This window comes from Cricetulus griseus, chromosome 3 (assembly GCF_003668045.3).
Source record: "Cricetulus griseus strain 17A/GY chromosome 3, alternate assembly CriGri-PICRH-1.0, whole genome shotgun sequence".
NCBI classification, from domain to species: Eukaryota; Metazoa; Chordata; class Mammalia; order Rodentia; family Cricetidae; genus Cricetulus; species Cricetulus griseus.
The window spans coordinates 13,469,504-13,489,912 of NC_048596.1; the positions used below are offsets into that span (position 1 = coordinate 13,469,504).

At 43.0% G+C, this 20,409-nt stretch overlaps 1 protein-coding gene across 1 annotated transcript; it reads right to left on the reverse strand.

Moving 5' to 3' along the window:
- Positions 1 to 292: 292 nt before the first annotated feature.
- On the reverse strand, positions 293 to 16,604 carry LOC118238447 (cilia- and flagella-associated protein 58-like). Its single transcript, XM_035441288.1, has 4 exons — positions 16,527 to 16,604; positions 7,711 to 7,830; positions 5,391 to 5,524; positions 293 to 924 (listed from the first exon to the last, which is right to left on the reverse strand). Exons 1-4 carry the CDS (start codon positions 16,602 to 16,604, stop codon positions 813 to 815), a joined length of 444 nt encoding a protein of 147 aa, XP_035297179.1. The 3' UTR covers positions 293 to 812.
- Positions 16,605 to 20,409: the final 3,805 nt, after the last annotated feature.

A 20,409-nucleotide genomic window follows, 5' to 3' on the forward strand; every position in this document is an offset into this window, starting at 1 on the left:
ACAGTGGACTCTGTGGCTCACAATGCTACAGCAGCCTGAGAGCCAAACAGATACTGTGCTAAAGAACTTCACTGTCGAGCACCAGGCCTCCAAGCGTGGCAGCCAGTCCTTTCACTTTACAGTCTTGGATCCTTTGGCTGGAATCATTATGTTAAACACTTCTCTCAGTCATTTTAAACTTTAATGACATGCTCTACCAAAGCAAAGATCAAAATCTCTACAAAGATTTTTTTATGATGAAGTATTTATTGGCATTTCTCTTCAGAATAGATTTTCCTACCCCAGGCCTGAAATGACATCCCACATAGAAATAACTCTCAATAAACACTTTTTGAAGTCCCAGTAGTGTGTCCTGTTTTCTCATCTCATTCATGACTTGTTAATGAGGGATAATTAAAATAGATTTTCACTAAGAAGATGTGCGGGCACGCACTGAATTTTTCACATATAAAATATTTTGTCCATACAAAAATCTTCAAGTGTTCAAATGTCTATAATAGAGAAATTAAAACCCAAAGCTTCATCCATCCCGAGTTTCTGAACCTGGTGCATTTCAAGTCCTCCTATAGGACTGTAACAAAAGATCAGCTTTATGCCAAGGGCCAGCCTAATTAAAAAGCTTCAATTATAGTCTGTTAATGTCCATGCTTCAAGTACGATGCCATCACTCTTACATACAGGGCATTGATAGTTGACCATCTCTTCCCATTCTGGAGAGCTGGACACCAGCTTTTCGAGATACCTGTGATCTGAGAGATTTAAAGGTGATTCTGCCACAATGTTCCAGCGCAGATTTCCTGAGCCGCTTCCAGTTACAATTTCACCTTAGTTGTCTGGGTGAGAGGAAATCCACCCCCAGTAAATCGAGGGCCAGAATTCTTGGACTCTGAGAAGATGCTGTTCATGGATACTCTCTCCTTGTTTCTGTGAGAGAAAAGAGACGATTAGCCTTCCCAGCACCCTTCTCTTCTTCTACATTTCATGTTCTGTAAGTTCCTAGGGTCAGCTAGCCACTGAAAACAACTGAATAAAGCCTCTGGCTGGAGACGAGGTGGTTGTGGAAATCTAATTAGGTGTTTTCTGACAGCATGTAGACTTACGGGGAGACAATTAGTTATGAAATATATGCCACTACTGGTGGTCTAAATATGGACAGAGGACCTCATTACAGCTCAAATACAGTGACTTCGATGCCTTCTGACTTGTAATGATCATCCTGTTTTAAAAATATTTGTTTAGTTCCAAAGATCAGTCAAAAGAGCCTTCCTCTTGGCTTGGATACAATGACTAATAACTCATTTATCACCTGGTACATTTCCAAATTCTCTTGGACTTGGACATCTATAAAATACAAACTCTCCTATAACTCCAAGCATGCAACAGAAATTACTAGAAATAGTTTAAGATACAAGAAAATGTGAGGAGATAAAAAGGAAGATAGTATTTTTGGTAATAGATAAAAAGGAATTCTGCTTAAAACAAATCTACAGTGTATTTTCCCTTCTGGACCCTTGCACACACACACACACACACACACACACACACACACACACACACACACACACCTTTCCTGCAGAGACAGCGTATTTACACGTTACCTATTTTGAATTATAAAGGACAAAAATTAAGTGAACCCCTAAGACTAAAGTCAAATACATGGGCCAAAATCACATGATTGATCTTAGAGAAATGAATACTGACTTGGGGGAAAGGATCTCCTCTTGCAAACTACAGACCAGCATAAGAAGTGGAGACTGGAGGAACCAGGTGGAGGGACGGGGGTGGAGCCAGTGGCTGATGAAAAGTGTGTCTGAGAAAAATGAAAGAATCCAAAAGGCAAAAAATGATATGAGATGCTATTTTCTAAAGGGTGTGTGCGTGCGTGCGTGCGTGCGTGCGTGCGTGCGTGCGCGTGCATGCGTGTGTGCGTGCAGAAAAGTCCATCCACAGGGAAGGCTCTGAGTTATTCCATTTGGAAAGAACCTAGAGAGTGATGGTTAATCAACTCAGCTGCTCTCAGTAGAATTGATTTCATTACTGTGAAAACCCATCCTCAATAAATAGGACAAAAGCTATAGCTTTGAGTGGGTCCAGCAAAGAGGATTTCTTCCTGGACTTTGGCAACTTGTCTGGCTCCTGACTGGTGTTAGATGCAGGCAGTCCTTACTCCCCCTTCCCTGCACCCCCTTGCCTTAAATAACCTGAATTTTCCTTTCTGAAGGAACTTAAGCTTAATGCTTCTGGCTTGGTCTAAGCTGACTAATGGGAATACTGTCTCCTCTACATTATCTGCTTAATGTATTTATAGACCATTATAATGACTCCCTGCAGCCTTCTTCCTTCCAGTCTGAACCATCTCAGCACTTTTGTTCTTGCCTTTGCATATTTTCTCGAGCACCTTAATCTCTTCTGCTGTGTTCCTATGAACTCCTCTCTCTGTCTACTGACTTATGGATGCCTCAACTTAAAAGAACTTCCAGGGAATCCAGCCCCAGGCCAGAGGGCTGCGAGGGAGGACAAGGAGAAGACAGGTGAAGACAGAACTTGAAGAGCCACACTAACCAACAGACCTCTACAATAAAGGAAACAGCTCTGAAGCTGGCAACTGTGTGTGGTATCCAACACCATCAATGCAGCTAGTGCAACCAAGGCACAGAATTTCCATTGCTTTAAATCTGTTTAAGATCAAGGAGTCATAAATGTAGATGGTTGCAGCAGCCGTGAAGATAGGCTAAGCCAAGGGAGAGCAACGCATCCTGCTGTATCCAGTGAACTACAGAGTAGCCAGGAAGGCCACAGAACCTGGCCATGAGATCAGGGACCAAAGAGACTGGCTCTGTGTAAGGGGGCTTGCTGCTGGTGGCCTGAGGTTGATCCCTAGGTTTACATGACAGAAGGAAGAACTGACTCCCATAAGTTGTCCTCTGACCTCATTCCCCATACCATGGCATGGCCACACTCACACCCAAACCTCTGTACACACACACACACACACACACACACACACACACACACACACACACACACTAAATAAATAAATAAATAAATAAATAAATAAATAAATAAATAAATAACTTTTTAAAGAAGTTAGGGCAAGCCACAAGCTACAGCAAGAAGTGAATTGGTTCTAGAAAGATGATAAACCATTTAGCCAAGCTAGCTGGTTAGAACTGCGTCAACTATATGACCAGGTTCAAGTGGAGTGTGTGAACACTCAGAGATAAGTGCAATGATTCCCCTGTCTCAGAAAGAAGGTGTCAGAGTCTGGTCAGACTTCTATCTTTAAATCTAAGCATTATGTTTTACCTATCGTCACAAAATGACGAGAGCATGCATGTAACCTCCAAGTTAAAATATTCTGAAGGTAAATTTGAAATGACTCCAGAAACTTTTTTCTTTGTTTAAAAAAGTTTATATGCAAAAAAAATAAAAATAAAAAGTTCGTATGCTGGGTGGCGGTGGTACATGCCTTTAATACCAGCACACAGGAGGCAGAGACAGGCAGATCTCTGTGAGTTCAAGGCCAGCCTGGTCTACAGAGCAAGTTCCAGGATAGGTTTCAAAGCTATACAGAGAAACCCTGTCTTGAAAAACCAAAAACAACAACAGAAAAGTATATGTATGCATACAGGGGAGGGGGAAGAAATGATTTTAAGAATCTCTTATTGTCAGAGTGTGAGCTCAAAAAACTCGATCTCAGAGCTTGACCCCTCCCTCATGAGGAACCAGCCCTGCTGATATTTCAGCAACACAACCTCAAGATTCCAGAGGTGATGTGAACTGACAACCTCAAGACCCCAGAGGTGGTGTGAACTGACAACCTCAAGATCCCAGAGGTGGTGTGAACTGACAAACCTCAAGATCCCAGAGGTGGTATGAACTGACAAACCTCAAGAACCCAGAGGTGGTGTGAACTGACAACCTCAAGATCCCAGAGGTGGTATGAACTGACAAACCTCAAGAACCCAAAGGTGGTATGAACCCATCTTCTCACTTACCATATGACCTAGTTTAACCCTAGAGTTTCCACTTCAAGACTTCTTTACCTCAGATGGTTCCTCCCTCCCCCCTCTGGTTCTGAAACTTCAATGTGCTGAAATCCACCCAGAAAGTTTTAAGTTGCAGATTTCTAAGGCTGATCCAGATATCGGGAAGCAGGGCTGGGGACCCTGCGTGTTTAATCAATCTCACTATGGATTCAGATAGTCACAAGACCCACACGTTAAGACAGACTTCTCTAAATCATGGCGGTATTTCACTCCACCAAGAAGTTGGCATCTATATGTGGACCAGGGGAATATCCTGATTTACAAGAAGGGCAGATTTTTACTGGCAAATGAATTTGCATCCAGTTACTTTATATGCTGTTTGCTGCTAACGGATTGTAGGCAGATGCACTCAAACCATATTTCACCCTGTCCCTGAGATGTCCATGCAGATGAAATACCAAATATGACTTTCAACCCGTAATGGGAGTCATTGTGGAATTAGTTGGATTAGCTTTGGCAAGGCCACAAAATCAGACCAAGTTTCAAACTCCCTGACTCAACTGGGCTCCTGCCCTACCCCCTGGGCACAGGGAAATGACAATAACAAAGCAAAGGGAATATTTGCTTCCCAGAATTTGGGCACCCCAACCCCAAAATGTCAAGCTCAGCATTTGCATCTTCATATCCTTATCTCCTGGAGGAAAAGCTGATCGCAACACTTCACCACGAGTACGCTAGCTAATCGCCAGCATAGATGATCAGAGACAGTCACGTCTAAAGCATAGCATGGGTTCCCTATCACAGTGGTGGCTCCTGCCTTGTGATAGACAACAGCCTTGCGAAGCCCTGCCCCCTCCACAAAAGTGCTTATGGTTTTAACTATGAAAACGATTTAGCCTAGAGAAGTTTGGTTACTGAGTCTCATCTGCAAACAGTTGTTGCCTGGTTGTTGGCAAACCATGAGGACAGTGTGTGCGGCAGAGTAAGGGACACCCCCTCTTCCATCTGCCCCACGTTCAGTGCATCAATGAGCAGGTGTTGGTGGATCCCTTAGGTTCCTAAGGGAGGAGAGATCAACCTCAGGTCAGACATCAATTTTGATGTGTTATGAACTTCTGGTTGTTTGCCCCATGACTCAGTTTATACTACTGAGATTGGCAGCTCTGAGAAATTCATCAAACTTTTTTTTTTTTTTGACATGGGGGTCTTACTGTGCAGCCCTGGCTGGCCTGGGACTCTATGCGGACCAGTCTGGACTTGGACTCACAGAAATCAGCCTGCCTCTGGCTCTGCCTCCTAAGTGCTAGCAGTAAAGACCACCACTCCCAGCTTCCTCAATATTTTTTCTGAAACAATCAGCTAGCGGACATCACAAGTTCAGAGCATTTGACTGAGTCTTACTTCTGAACGAGTTCTTTGCGTTTCTGAGCCAGGTATTTCTTCTTTAATGCCACCAGTTCGTTGCCAAGTCTCTCGATCTCATACTTGTACTCCTGGCTCTGGGATTCGTACATATTCAACTCTGATGACAGAACCTAACATGACAAGCGAAGCAGCGTTAGTGAAGGACACAGGGAGACCATAGCGTTTTCTGAAACATCTGTTTTACCCTGCTAACAGCCATCCCAGGAGCTAAAGGTGTAGGCCATTGTACAGGATTACTAGTAGCTCAACAGCATGTTTCCATAGGCTTGGGGCCCACACCTGGATATTAATCTGGCTGAGGACCCATGAATCACAATCAGTGACAAATGAAATACCATGCCATACTTAAAAGGAGAGCTAGCAGCAACATTCACATGGGTCCAGATGAACGGTGTCATGTGTTTCAGGGAATATAATAAGTGGAGACAGAAATTCTCCCAGATACACTGTCTAGGATAGCTCTTAGCCCTTTAAAATATATTCAAAAGAAAATACAACTAGGGAGTGAGATTCTGAGGATTACGGTAAGAGCCCTTCTGAAAGCATCTCACCAGCCGCCACTAACTAAACTTTCAATTTATGTATATGCCAGGTTGTTCTGCTAAACGTCTATCATTCTTTTCATTGCATGCTCTGGGACTATTCCCTAACTCACTCTATCTCTACAGTGGGACACTTCAGCTCTTAGAAGCGGGGAGCTTGGGCCTTAATGTCCAATGCAGGATCTTAATGCAAGAGAGAGGCTGTAATGGGAAGCCTGACCCCCATCTCTCTCCATGGCTGGATTCAGTGAGTGCTAAAGGGTATGAGCTGTACCAGAGCAGGGATGTACTCATTCAAACAGGGCATAAAATACGCCAGTACCAGGGTGTGCTCCTGACCAGAATCCAGGCAAGAAAATGCAGCCAATTGTTCTAAGGGGCATGCTCTCGTTGCTTTGGAGGTATTCCTAAAAGAGAGGCCATTGCTTTGCCTGTTTGTCTGCTTCTGAACTCTTCCCTCTTAACTGTTGTGAATATGATTATGGCCATGTTGGCTGTGTAGAAGAACATGATTTTCATGGCGAAAGAAAACCTGTCTCAGTGGTTTCACTCTTGGGAACAAAGACCCTGTTTTGAGAATCCAGATAATGGCATTGCTCTGTGGAACCTTCTCAGAATACACAACCCTCCCACCACCCCACCACCACCCCCACCACCCATCCCTGTCCCTCTGCTGCAAGGTGTGGGGTTTTATTCTGAGCCAAAGACAAGGGTTTCTTAGGTAAAGGATTGCTGTAACATACAGCCCCTTGGGGGACCATTGAGGACTATCCAGAGCCAACTGTTGGGAAGACAAAGGAGGCGAATACTTTTCTAATTTATACTCGCCCTGAGGAAACAAGAAGAAAAAAATTTTTTTGCTTGAAATATTCAATTGTTTCAAGAAACAAAAGTAATCAAAACTGTGTGCCTTTTGCCAAATTCAAATTATATCTCATGTTAAATGAGCACTCACAGTAATCTTAAAATTAATACTCTAATTAGATTGGCTTCTTCTGTCCTTTTTACCTAAAGGACACAGTATTATAATGTCTTGTTTACCCAAAGATTAAGCCTACACTCATAGGGTGCTACCTATTATATCCCCAATAGGAGGTATGGTGTATCACCCTTGTGGGGCAGATAAATGCCAGAAGTTAGCTGAGCTGCACAGAACACCACAGATGTGTGTGCGAGCATAAAACTTCTCTGGTATCCTAAGGACAGTGACTACTCATTCAGGAGATGGAGCTGAAGATGGACAGTTTTTGAGAAAGCTTCCAAGAGGCTCACAGAACAATAAAATACTCCATGTCTCCAACTCAGGCTTTTGTGTCACTTGGAAAGGAATTATGCCAACAAAATTTTGCATGGTTTTATCTCCCTTTCATGACTATTTATGTGATAAATGGACATGAATCAAGGCCCTGGGGACCTGTTGGTGATTCGTAGACATTTATTGTGGGTGGAAAGGAATAACGGAAAGCCACTTTGGTACAGAAACGTGCTTCAGTTTGGCAATGGGGTTTAATGGTCTTTTCTGCCATCTGAGCCGTCTAAACCATTCTGTGACCTTCCACGTAAACCCTTCCTCCATTATACTGCTTCCACCCTTCCTCAGCTCCTTCCTTACGGCTCACTCTCCTCCTTCTGGGATCCTTAGAGTCTAATGAACTCTGAGAAAAACTGGCGTGGTGGGAGACTGACTCACTGAGCAGCCCTGGAGGACCCTAAGGCGGCCATCCCAACAACCCAGAGCAGGGCCTGCAACTTACTTTCAGCTGCTTGGTCCTCTCCCGCAGTGTGTGCCGGTAGATCTGCAGCTGCTCTGCAGCCTCGGGGCCAGGCTGCCGGGCCAAGACGTGCTTCAGTTCCACATACAGCTTCTCCTTTTCCTGGGGAAAACATAACCAGAAGCAAAGATTCAACAGCCTGACCAAACAAGGGAAGGGACTGCGCCCGCAGGGCCCCTAGTTCCGGAGCCTTCCTTCTAAGCTACTTGACAGTTGTACACTGATTACATTCACCCTGGAGCTGTCACACCAGCACCTGTCACAGACCTAGAATGTGCCCGGCACTTGCAGTCAAGTGACAAGGAACAAGACAAACATGATGAGCATCCTCTCTGAATGGACATATGATCACAGGGCAGTGTTGGAGGGTCAAGTGACTGCTATCAGAGGAGGTGGGGAAGGCAAGCATCATTGAATTCCTCCCTAAACATGAGTAGACACTTTCCCCAAACAAAGACAGAAGAGATTAGTTTTAGGCCAAAATCCTATGGTGGAACAGAATGTGGCTTTAAGAGTTCAAGTGGTCTCAGAAGGAGTTGCCTTGCAACAGTGAGTATAGGGGACAAGTCAGGAGGAAGAGAGAAGGGCCCAGATCATAGTGAGCCTACGCTGTATAGGGAACCACATGTTCCAGGGAGCAGGGAGCCAGGAATGAGCATGCCTGGGCCATCTTCAGAGGGAAGAGAGCAGCAGAAGGACGAACAGTCCTGGAGCCTCAGGGCAGATGAAAACAGGACAAGTTGAATCTCAGGTCCCTTAGGAGCAAACACAGGTAGATGTGAAATGTTCTTGGGATGGAATCTGTGGGCTTTGGCGAGTGACCCGACAAGTGTGGAAGGCAGGAACACAGTGACTTGGAGTCTCTGGTACCTGTCTGGGGTCCATGTGCTTTCCCCTTGTTCAGGCCAGCTGATTCTGTGGGTTTCACCAGCCTGGTACTGACCCCTTTGATCTTCATTCCTCCCTCTCTGCAACTAGGTTCCAGAGTTCAGTTCAGTGGTAAAACCCATTTTTAAAATAGGAAAATATATCCATTATTATGGCATCGTTACCATTGGTTTAGGTTTCTCCTTTCCCCTGACCAAATTTGAGAAATTTTTTTTATAAAAAACCTAGTTCAATCTACAGACTAGTGTTTGTGGCTTCAAAATGAGGGGGATGGAATTAAGTGTCTCCATAAACACATACACCAAGCAAGCAAAGAGCTGCCTTGTAAGACATTATTCCAGAGACGACAAGGAAACCCTGAAGCCCATAATAAGGAGAACACAGACAAATAGAATTATAGAGGGGTGTTCTTCCTTTGTCACATAACCCTCCGGTCACACCTTCCAATATAGTCCTCGAAGTAAATGGGTATAGCAAGAGGGAGAACGGCAGCAGGAGGTGAGTTTATTTTCTATAGCCTCTTAACACCTTCTCTGTTGGAAAAATAACACTTCTGACAAGGCTCCAAGATTCAATTTGGAGAGGCTGAGACCTGTGTGGAGAAGCCCATGAAACTGTTTTGTTCATTTCTTTCAGCTCACCTTGCTTTCTTGCAGACACACAGAGGGTTGAAAGTAAAGAACCCCATGATGATGAAGAGGAAGCAATCTGGCTCAGGAGAGAACGGTGTCTTGGCTGCAAAGACCATCTGACTCCAGAAGCCATGAACTATTTCCCATGTGTAATGTTTTTCAATTACTCATGCTCAGCCAGGAGTCAGGACACAGAGAAGGAAGTTTGGAAGAAGCAAATGCCGTTACCTCACTTCAGAGGGGGGAAATGTCAAAGTCAAAAGAGACTAATAATGTCCAAAGTCCCTTCCCAAGCATATAGCTATGATGCCCAAGCATCACCCTCCCTATAATTCAGGGGCTTAAAGACACACTGTTTCATGGAAGGGGCATGGAATTGGGATCAAACTAATATCTACAGAATTCCAGAAGACTACTCAATAACATCAATAAAAGAATCCAGCCAAAAAAAAGTAAATCAGGACCAAAGCCACCACAAACTAAATGTCTAGGGAAAAGATGACGAAAGGCCTCCATCTCTTCCTCCACGTTGTCTGAGGAGGCCCTGCCTATGCACCCATCTTTTGATGCAGAATGAATGAAAGTTTACTCCACCACATTCAGCTTTGATTCTCCAAGTTATTAAGTGAATCATAATGGATTTGTCCTAAGGATTAGCTGAATGTGAGTGGAGAGATGGCTCAGTGGCGAAGAGCACTTCTGGCTGAGGAGCCAGATCATCATTACACAACTGCTCACAACCAATCAGTCCCAGGAAATCCAGTGCCTTCTTCTGGACTCTACCAGTATCAGCCATACACACAGGGCACCTACATGCACACTGGAAAAACATTCGTACACATACTGTAAAAATAAATCTTAAAAAAAGAGAAAACGAACTGAGCAACTGGACAGAGAGGGACCCACCAGTGGGAAGAAAAGTGAGGGCAATTCCAGGAAAACCAACTATTCAAAAACCAGAGTTCTGAGAATTAAATCACCCAAATAAGTGATACGTATCTGTGGTTGCAGTGGGTGGAAGAACTACCAAAGGAAACACAGGCGCTGACACAGAGGAGGGAAGCAGGAAGAGTGGGGCCATGGCCAGTAGTGGCGGGAGGGTTCGGACTATGTGGATTTGGGTCTATACTTACAGAGGAAAACCTGACTGGTGAGACCAAAGTGACATCTGGTCATCATTAACATTCTGGCCATGTATATCACACAAATTTGTGTTTGGGGAGAACGTGCTGGTAATTTAGAAAAATATGGAGAGTTTGATGGATTGACAGTCTTAAGCACGATTGTCTTCCAATTTATTTCTCTCCTAACCCTCTACAAGGTCCAACCAAGCTCTTCAAACACTGTGCAATGGTGTGTATAATAACCCCATTTAGAGACAAAGCATGCAATTCTATTATAAAGAAAATCTATCTTATGCAACAGAGACTCATTAGCTGTCCGATGTGCATTGTCTCCATAAGCCAGCCCCGGCAGAACCAGCTGTCTCATAATACATAGCCTGTCCCTCTTCATTAAGTCACATCCATTCCTCTTTAAACCTAGTCAATTAATTTGTCACTTGGTTAGCAGCTCCGGATGTCAATGAAACATCATAAGAAAAATCATAAATACTTTATTTCCTCACCAACAAACATCTACATCTTTTGGGTTCCGTTTCTTATTTATTCAGGGTTTTTATAGTGTGCATCAACATTACTTGGGAGCATGCTTTAGTCTTTAAGTTATTTTATGAAAAGCCATAGTGGGAAAAAGCTAGACTATTCATACTAAGAGACTAGCTTTCTCTTTGACTGAGCTTATCTTGAGACTAACCACACTATTGTCATGATAAAACTGATAATCTCTTCCCTGACATTTCATGCCCTCTGTGGGAGAGATCATTGGGCACGATTATAAAATATTTGTCTGCAAGAGGTTCTACCAAGTTACAGTAGATAACTGCAGAGTGTATTGTCTAGATAAGCTAGGTGCACTGTTAAGAAATAATAGTGTATATGTCCAAAAGTGGTATTGCAAGGTCTTGAGGTAGGTTGATCCTCAATTTTCTGAGAAATCTCCATACTGATTTCCATGGCAGCTGTACAAGTTTGCCCTCCCCCCGGCAATGGAAGAGTGTTCCCCTTTCTCCACATCCTCTCCAGCATAAGCTGTCATCGGTGGTTTTTATCTTAACCATTCTGATTGGTTAAGATAAAAATAAGATGTTTTGATTTTCATTTCCCTGGTGACTAAGGATGTTGAGCATTTCCTTAAGTGTCTTTCTGCCATTTGAGATTGCCCAAAGGCACATTCACACCACAAGAGCATTTGCTCAACTATGTTCATAGCAACATTATTCGTAATAACCAGATCTTGGAAACAACCTAGATAACCCTCAACTGAAGAACTGATAAAGAAAATGTGGTATATTTACATAATGGAGTACTACTCAGTGGTAAGAAACAATGACATCCTAAAATTTGCAGGCAAATGGACAGAACTAGGAAAAAAACATCCTGAGTGAGGTAACCCAGAACCAGAAAGACAAATACAGTATGTACTCACTCATAAGTGGATACCAGACATAAAGCAGAAGATACCCAACCTACAATCCATAACCCCAGAGAAGCTTGAACCTTCTTCCAGAAACAGATGGAAGCAGATGCAGAAATCCACGACTAACTATTAGGCCAACTCCTGGAGTACAATCAAATTGAGGGAGGAGTGATACTATGAACAAAGGAGTCAAGGCCATGATGGGGAAACCCACAGAATCAGCTGACCCGAGCTAGCGAGAGATCATTGACTCAGGTCTGACAAATGGGGAACCTGCATAAGACCGAACTAGACTTCCTTAATATAGGCAACAATGGTGCAGCTGGGGCAGTGTATGAGGCCCCTGGCAGTGGGTTCAAGATACTGACTTAGTGGAACCCATTCCATATGGAGAGATACCTTGCTCAGCCTAGACACAGGGTTGTGGGGGTGGAGAGGTGCCTTGGTCCTGCCTCAACGAGATGACATGACGGGACAGACTTAGTAGACTTCCTAGGGGAGTCCTTATCCTCTCTGAGGAGCAGATGGGAGGTGGGGGTGGGGAGTGGGAAGAGAGAAGGGAGGAGGAGGAACTGGGATTGGAATGTAAAAACATAAATTAATTTAAAAAGAAAAAAGAAATAATAGAGTCTGGGGAGAAGGCTTGGCAGTTTCCAGAGCAGGTGTGGTAGCCCACCTGTAATTACAGCACTGGGAAAGCTGAGACGGGGGTCCTGAGTAAGATGTCATCAGGGAGCTCTGGGTTCAGCTGACAGACCCTGTCTCGATGAATAAGGTGGAGAGTGATCTAGGAAGACTACCACCTTCAGTCTAGGCATTTCACAGGTGTGTCCGTATATGTGCACACAGCCTGCACACACATGTACACCCACATACCTTCAAACATGCACACACACAGAAACACACACTGCATATATACATGAGAAAAGAAAGAACTGGGAAAAATGAACTGTACTACTAACTTCAAATAATGTTGTCTTCACTTGGTGGCAGTCCACAATCTCAACTGGAAACTCCCAACAAACAATCACTCAGAGCTCAGGCATCTGCAGTTTACCTGACACTAAGTTAAAAATCTGCATTGTGAGCCGGACGTTGGTGGCTCATGCCTTTAATTCCAGCACTCAGGAGGCAGAGGCAGGCGGATCTCTGTGAGTTCGAGACCAGCCTGGTCTACAGAGCGAGTTCCAGGACAGCCTCCAAAGCCACAGAGAAACCCTGTCTCAAAAAAAAAAAAAAAATCTGCATTGTGAACAGTGTTTGTTAATAAGAGCGAGTGCTATATTAGCCACGATTCAGAGGAAGAGGTTGAGTTGCTCATGGGACTCCTTTACCTCCCCAGCCATGGGCTTTATGATCACTGTTTATATTCTCTGTCTTTTGCTTTGCAACTTTGGCTGGAAACAGAAGGTAGTTCACATTCAACACGCGCCTCAGTGCCTCTTCTTCCTCAGCTCGCCGACTGGAAGCAGTAACCGACTGAGAGGAACTAATTTATTCTGTTTTCATCCCAGTCTGTGTTTGGCAAATGCCAGTGCTTGACGCTGCTCACCCTGGAACCATCTATTTGCCTGCGCAAGAGTTGGGGGTTTTTGTCTCCCTCACCTCAGTGAACTAGCTAGCACTTTCCTCCTGACTAAAGATGAACACTGACCTGCCCCACCAGGGCAAAACCCACCCATGTGGACTCTCGAGTACCAACCAAATCCTCCAAGGACAGGTGTGTGGGCTCTCCCTTTATGCTAGGCTTACCTCACAGACTGAAACACAGTGAATTAAGAAATAAGAATCCTATAACCAATGCTTCTAAAAAATGCCTCTTTCACAGAATATTCAGAGACAGAAATGCTGATTTTTTTTTTTCTGAACGTTAACAGGCACCAGGTACGGTCCTAGCTCCCACACGTGGACTTTGAGGTCAGAACTGTGGCAGAGCTCTCTGAATCCTTCACACCTACTCTTGTGTTCCACTCATTTTGGGTGCTCAGTCATATTGCCCACTGAAATTACAGCAACACCCCTCTATGCGCCACCCCCATATTTTACAGTATTCTTCAACAGAGGTATGACTGTATTTGTGCTGAGGATTCTTGAATTACATGAGACCTCTGGGGAACAGCCTCTGGTGGGCGGAGCTTGCACACTGCATATTGCATGCCGGTGTTGTGAGACTCAGCAAGGTGAACTCAAGTGTTTTCGTTGTGTCTGTTTGTGCGTAACTCGGGAAATTACTTGATGTGCAACCTTGATCTCCTCATTAAACGGTTTTAGAGGTTTCTAATAGTTCTGTTTCAGACACATTTTTGAAATTCGTATGACTTGTAAATGTATTCAAATTAGCTGGCTCTGACAACACTACTTGAATGTGCGTGTGCACACTGATGGGGTCAGTTGGAAAATGCCAGGGTAAGTCCTAAGCTGCTTTTACAATTGAGTAACGTGTTGACTTTTTAACAATGTTCTTAAACACAGAAATCCTGAGCATGCACACAACTCTCCCAGAATTAAAAGAAAAGGTACATTGTTTGCCTCTTGGCTTAAAATGTATTTATTTTCTTGGTTTCAGTTATTTTTCTCTCTCCCTCACAACAGTTCACAATGCTTAATAAGGTATAAAGGTAGATTTAATTTTTAAGCAAATTACCTCCCCATAAGAAGGCAAATCCAGAAAGAACACTGCCTAATGTATCTGAAAATGCCTGGTTTTTGTTAGTAGGAAAATGAATTAGGACGTCTGTAAACATATTATATTTCTGCATGGCTTTAGAAAAGGAAAACTAATGGCTGGTGTCTTGAGGCTTTCTTGTTTATTGGCTTTATAAGGAAATGTCAGCAAAACTGAACCCTGGGCCCATCCTGTTTATGATGTCATGAAGTGGCAAAGCCCCCTGGAGGAGGTACAAGATGCTAGAATTGGGGATGAAACAGAATTACACAGCCTCACTCCCTGTGAGCAGAGAACTAGGCTGTTGCATTGTGAGTCTCAGCTTCTGATGTGGCTGAGTACCTGTCTTGTGAGGCATTTGAGAAATTTGCATGCTCTGACCTTCGCCATGTTTGTAACAATGGGAAAAATGCTTCTGATAAAACCAACACAAATTTTCAAGAAGGATATTTCTGTAAAGGGTTTTATTTACAAAATACAAACAAATGTTTGTGAACTTCTGCACGAGGTAGATAACCCCCTAGACCAGCCTGCCCTTTGTTAGCTGAGGCTGCTGCTCGAGTCGCCTTTGAACCTTACTTAGCAATTGTTAGAGGAATTTGCTACCATTAAAACACAATAGTGTTGACTTTTCATAAATAAAAAATTAAGTCTGGGATGGTGATTCCTCTGGAAGTTCCTTTATTGTACAGAGTTGTTTTTGCTATCCTGGGTTTTTTGTTTTTCCATATGAAGTTGAGTACTGTTCTTTCAAGGTCTGTGAAGAATTGTTCTGGAATTTTGATGGGGATTGCATTGAATCTGTAGATTGCTTTTGGCAAGACTGCCATTTTTACTGTGTTGATCCTACTTATCCAAGAACATGGGAGATCCTTCCATTTTCTGCTATCTTCTTTAATTTCTTTCTTTAAAAACTCAAAATTCTTATGATACAGGTCTTTCACTTTTTTGGCTAGCATTACTTCAAGATATTTTATGTTGTTAGTTGCTATTGTAAAGAGTGATGTTTCTTGGACTTTTTTTTCAGTGCATTTATCATCTGTATATAGAAGGCCTACTGATTTTTTTTTTGAGTTAATCTTGTATCTAGCCACTTTGCTGAATGTGTTTAACAGCTGTAGGAGTTTCCTGGTAGAGTTTTTCAGGTCACTTATATAAACTATCATATCATCTGCAAATAGTGAGAGTTTGACTTCTACCTTTCCAATTTGTATCCCCTTGATCTCCTTTTATTGTCTTATTGCTCTAGCTAGAACTTCAAGGACAATATTGAAGAGGTGTGGAGAGAGTGGGGAATCCTAGGCAAGTAAGTATTTACCTATGCAAGATTCACAGAGGTAGAAAAGTCTGAAAGCGAAGTTTACTGTCCAGTAATGGAAAAGCAAACAGCTCATTACAAAAACTAACATATGCCAGGTCCCCAAAGACATGGAAGGTGTAATTTGTAGTGAGTGCACAGACAGGTTTGGCATCTAATCGGTAGGCACAGGAGAGATACCAGGTGTGTCCTGTATGTTAGTAACCACAATAACAGAAGTGCTAGGAATATTTGCATTCATGGGCCAGAAAACACCTTTGCTATCAAAGAACACATTTAAAAGATAAAGCCCTTTGAAGTTAGCTCATTTGAAATGTGTCCATTGCTCCTAGAGGATTGTTTCTAAAATATACCCTAATGCTATGCAGGAATTTGACCCAAGAAAGGTGGCTGTTATTGATGCTCTTGTTAGACTGATGGCATCCAAGCTCATCACCATCCATGAATGGTGCCCATAGCTCATCATCTTCATAAACCATAGTTCCCCTTGCTGCTTGTTTGCTTGCTTGCTCACTCGCTTGCTTGCTTTTTGACGACAGTATTCCATGTGGCACCTCCTCTTGGGAATTTTGTTGCTATGAGTTTGGCATCAGGAAGAGAATTACTGGGTCCTGATCCTCACAGCTGAACCATTGAGTTCCAAACACAAAGCAAGCCATGGGATCTTTGTTAACACTTCTCAGTCTTCCAGGGTAGGTAACATTTTGGCAGACCATCTCATTTTTTGGTTGTTCTTGCTTGTCTAAAACTTTCATACTTTCAGGTTGCTGCTGGCAATATGTGGCGGTTGGGAGAAGGAGAATCCGTCTTCTTTAGGGATGTGGTCCCAGCCCATGCTTCAGTAGGTCCTGCACCCAGGAACAAACTGGCTGCACTGAGAGGACTCTGTGAGTTTTGGTTTTGGGTTTTTTTTTTTTTTTTTTTTTGGTTTTTCGAGACAGGGTTTCTCTGTGTAGCTTTGGAGCCTATCCTGGCACTCACTCTGGAGACCAGGCTGGCCTCGAACTCACAGAGATCCGCCAGCCTATGCCTCCCAGTGCTGGGATTAAAGGTGTGCGCCACCAACGCCAGGCCTTGGTTTTTGTTTTTTAAGCCTATAAAGTTGCATAGGAAAGATGGCTAGGGGGGCATGGGAAAAGTTAAAAGAGAAAGTGGAGTGTATGTGATCATACTCAATTTAATACACGTTAATTTAACGGAACTGACTGCTCAAAAGATTTCTCCCATACGGATGTCTCTGTGGTTAAGAGCACTTGCTTTTCCAGAGGACACATATTTGGGTCCCAGCACCAGTGAAAGATGGCTCACAACTGACTTGGAACTCCAGTTCCAAGAGATCCAACACCCTCTTCTGGCCTCCAAGGATACACACACACACACACACACATAAGCCCTTAAGATACACAGTGGATCTGTGGGGTTCGCTCTACTCTTTTTTTCAAGAGATAAAACAGGTATTTGAAGATGTGCACTAAAGCAAACTCCTTGGGGGGATTCAACACACGTGGACAAGAAGCAGCTAAAGGGGAAGAGAATTTGATTAAAACATTAAGTCACTTAACCATTCTGAGAAAGCAAAACTCAAACTGAAGAACCCATGGGTAGTTGACTATTGCTTTATTTTAAAAATGTGTTTTAAAAGAACTGGCAAAAATGAAATAAGAAAGCTTTCATACGGAAGAGATTTTATTTGGTCTTTTGTTGTAAGTTTGTTTGCTCTAACTCCAGAGATTGAGCCTGGGGCTTTGAGCCTAGAAGGGAAGCACCTGCTCCTGAACTGCACCCACAGCCCCTCTTTTGTATGTTTTATGTTGAGAAATGTCTCTCTAATGTGCCCAGGAAGGCCTTAAACTCTGGATCAAACTGTCTCAGCCACCTAAGTAGCTGGGATTCAGGTCTGTGCCACGAACTCTAGGCTTAAAAGTAATTTTTGAGTCAGGTGATGGTGGTGCACACCTTTAGTCCCAGCAATACGGAAGCAGAGGCAGGTGGATCTCTGAGTTCAAAGTCATCCTTGCCTACAGAGTGAGTTCCAGGACAGCCAGAGCTACACAGAGAAACCCTGTCTTGAAAACCCAAAACAACAACAATAATTTTGATGAGATTTGTTTCCCTTATAAAATTAAATTAAAATTATTTTTAAAACTGTCTCATAACAGAATTTATACTGTAACTATAGCAATGTATGACTTGGAACAAATAACTAAGACAATTACTAATAGTCATAGTTATAACAATGAACCATGAGCTTATGGGATTTGTGTTATTTTACTCTATTAGATATTTGTAGCAATTTCCAATGGATCTATAGATAACTAATATGGACATCTTCACTTCTATCCCAAAATAGTAGACTTTATTTTCCCAAATATAAAACAATGCTGAACTTTTTTTCAAGCTTATTCCCCATTTTGGTGTCTTCTTCTGGCCTGACAGTACTAGACAGCAAAACTGTGGGCGTCACCTCTAAGGACATGTAGGTGACTCTGTCTGCAATTATAGACAGTAGGAAGTCATTGAGAAATGTTTCTTCAGACACCATTTCCCTCTTTTACTGCAGAGTAGCTTTTCACTATTGATCTGTAATTGTTTATATGTGCTGGAGAGATAAATTTTATGCCTTAACTTTCTTTATGATTTCCCTGAAGGAACAGACGGTCTTAATTTTAGTGTAGTAAGATTTAGCTATAATTTCTTTTATGGTTAATGCTTTTCGTGTTTCATTTAAGTACTCTGGCCAAGTGTTTTTAAAAGATTTCTTTCAGTAGAAATATTCAAAGGCTTCATTAATTTCTTGCAAATCTCTTTCCAGCTCCTGGATCTTTAACTTTATCTTCCATCAGCACTTATGCTTGTTTAATTTGTTCTCTTCCTACCAGAGTCTGGTTTGTCATGGACTTTGAGTATGAATCCAACATTTTCCTGGAGACACCTGTGTTGGCATCATGGTACATGACATGTAAAGTATAAAGATTATGGTTTTACCTTCAACTGTTTTGCATTGTATTTTCATTGTACAGTTGGATTGTAATATGAGTGCATAATCCCGTTGAATGATAACTACCAATGTTGTCAACACAGGTGATTGTTGCTGGTAGAGACAGGAGAGCAGGGACCAGGCTAACAGAAAGCTTGTTAGTGACTGCAAGTGATAGCATACTCAATTCCCTGAACATTATCACAATTTGAGAAGACTGGGCAAAGAATCCTGTGATGGGTGGGCGAGGTAAGAGAGGCCAATCCACCCCTCACACAGAACCAGTGATTATACATAACAGGCACAGCATACACATGGCATGTGTATTTCATCAACTGGACATTGTGTTCCAGATGAGGAGAATGAAGCTAAGACTGGTGGCACCTTTCCCAAGTGACACTACTGAGCAGTAGAGCCAACCTTAGAGCCAGCTGACTGTCTCCAAATGGAGTGGTTCTGATTGGGATGAAACTGTGAATTTTCCTTGTTCTCAGCCACTACATGAAAAAGGGGAGCAATTCAAAGTAAGGCACAGGAGTGAGAATGTGAGAATTTAAGAGTGTCCAGACAAACAGCCCGAGGTGGCTCGCACACTTGTGTGTGCAAGAAGGGCTATAACAGCTTGCTAGTCTAGAGAGGAGAACTGTGTGTGTCTCTGAGCTCACAGGATGAGTCTACCTTTAATTCTAGGCAGTAGAGAGCTACAGAGGTTTCTTGGTGTTAACGTTATCCTTATATTAATAGCACAGTATGTTATCTCTGTACTGCTCTCATGAGTTATTTATAGCATGAAACATATATAAGTCAGGGCATTTCAAAGACTGAGATTAAAATGCATCTCCTTATAGATATTCTAGCATTTTCTTCTAATAGAGTGGATTGTCTCCGGGGCTCTCGGATCAGAGAGAGGATGTGAATGAAGACAATGCCTAGTGAGGGCAAGAAGAACAAAGCAAAGGGCTACAGACAGATGCAAGAGTCCATGTAAATGGAACTGAGGCAGTCAGCAACCAGCTGGAATGGAGGGAGAACGGAGGACTCAGAGTGGTCCTGCATTTCAAGCTATAAAAGCTTAGAAATGCTGCCACCCCATAAATGCTCACAGCAGACCAGGGAGAAGGTGATGCCAGGCAGAAGAGGGTGTCTGGGCTGAAAGAACCAATATGGCATCCTCATAGTGTGCAAGTACCAAGAAATCTGAGACCAGGATGCAGAGAAACCAGAAAAACCATCTTGGACTTTCACCCTCATAAAGGTGGTACCCAAAGCCTTCACAGAAATGAGACCTTTGAGAGTAAAAGGTGTTTGTGAGACTATGACCTGGATAATGGTTACCACTGGTAAATAGGACAAGAAGGAACAAAAGGCAAAGGAAGAAGAGAGAAGAGTTAGATGGGGAAAGGGATCTGCCAACTTCTGAGTTGAGAAAAGGGAGAAGGCACTTATAAAAGGAGTGGATAGCATTGAATTCAGTAAGCCTTGCAGGACAAAAGAAGCAACTGTGTTCCACTTAGGCATGCAGTTCTCTCCACCATGCGTTTACACTCTGCTACACACACACACTTGTGCTGCCCCGGGCACTGGGCTACACACCAGCATTATTATCTCTGCAGCCGTAGCGACCCTCAATCAGGTACCTTACCAGCTATCATTTATTCAACAA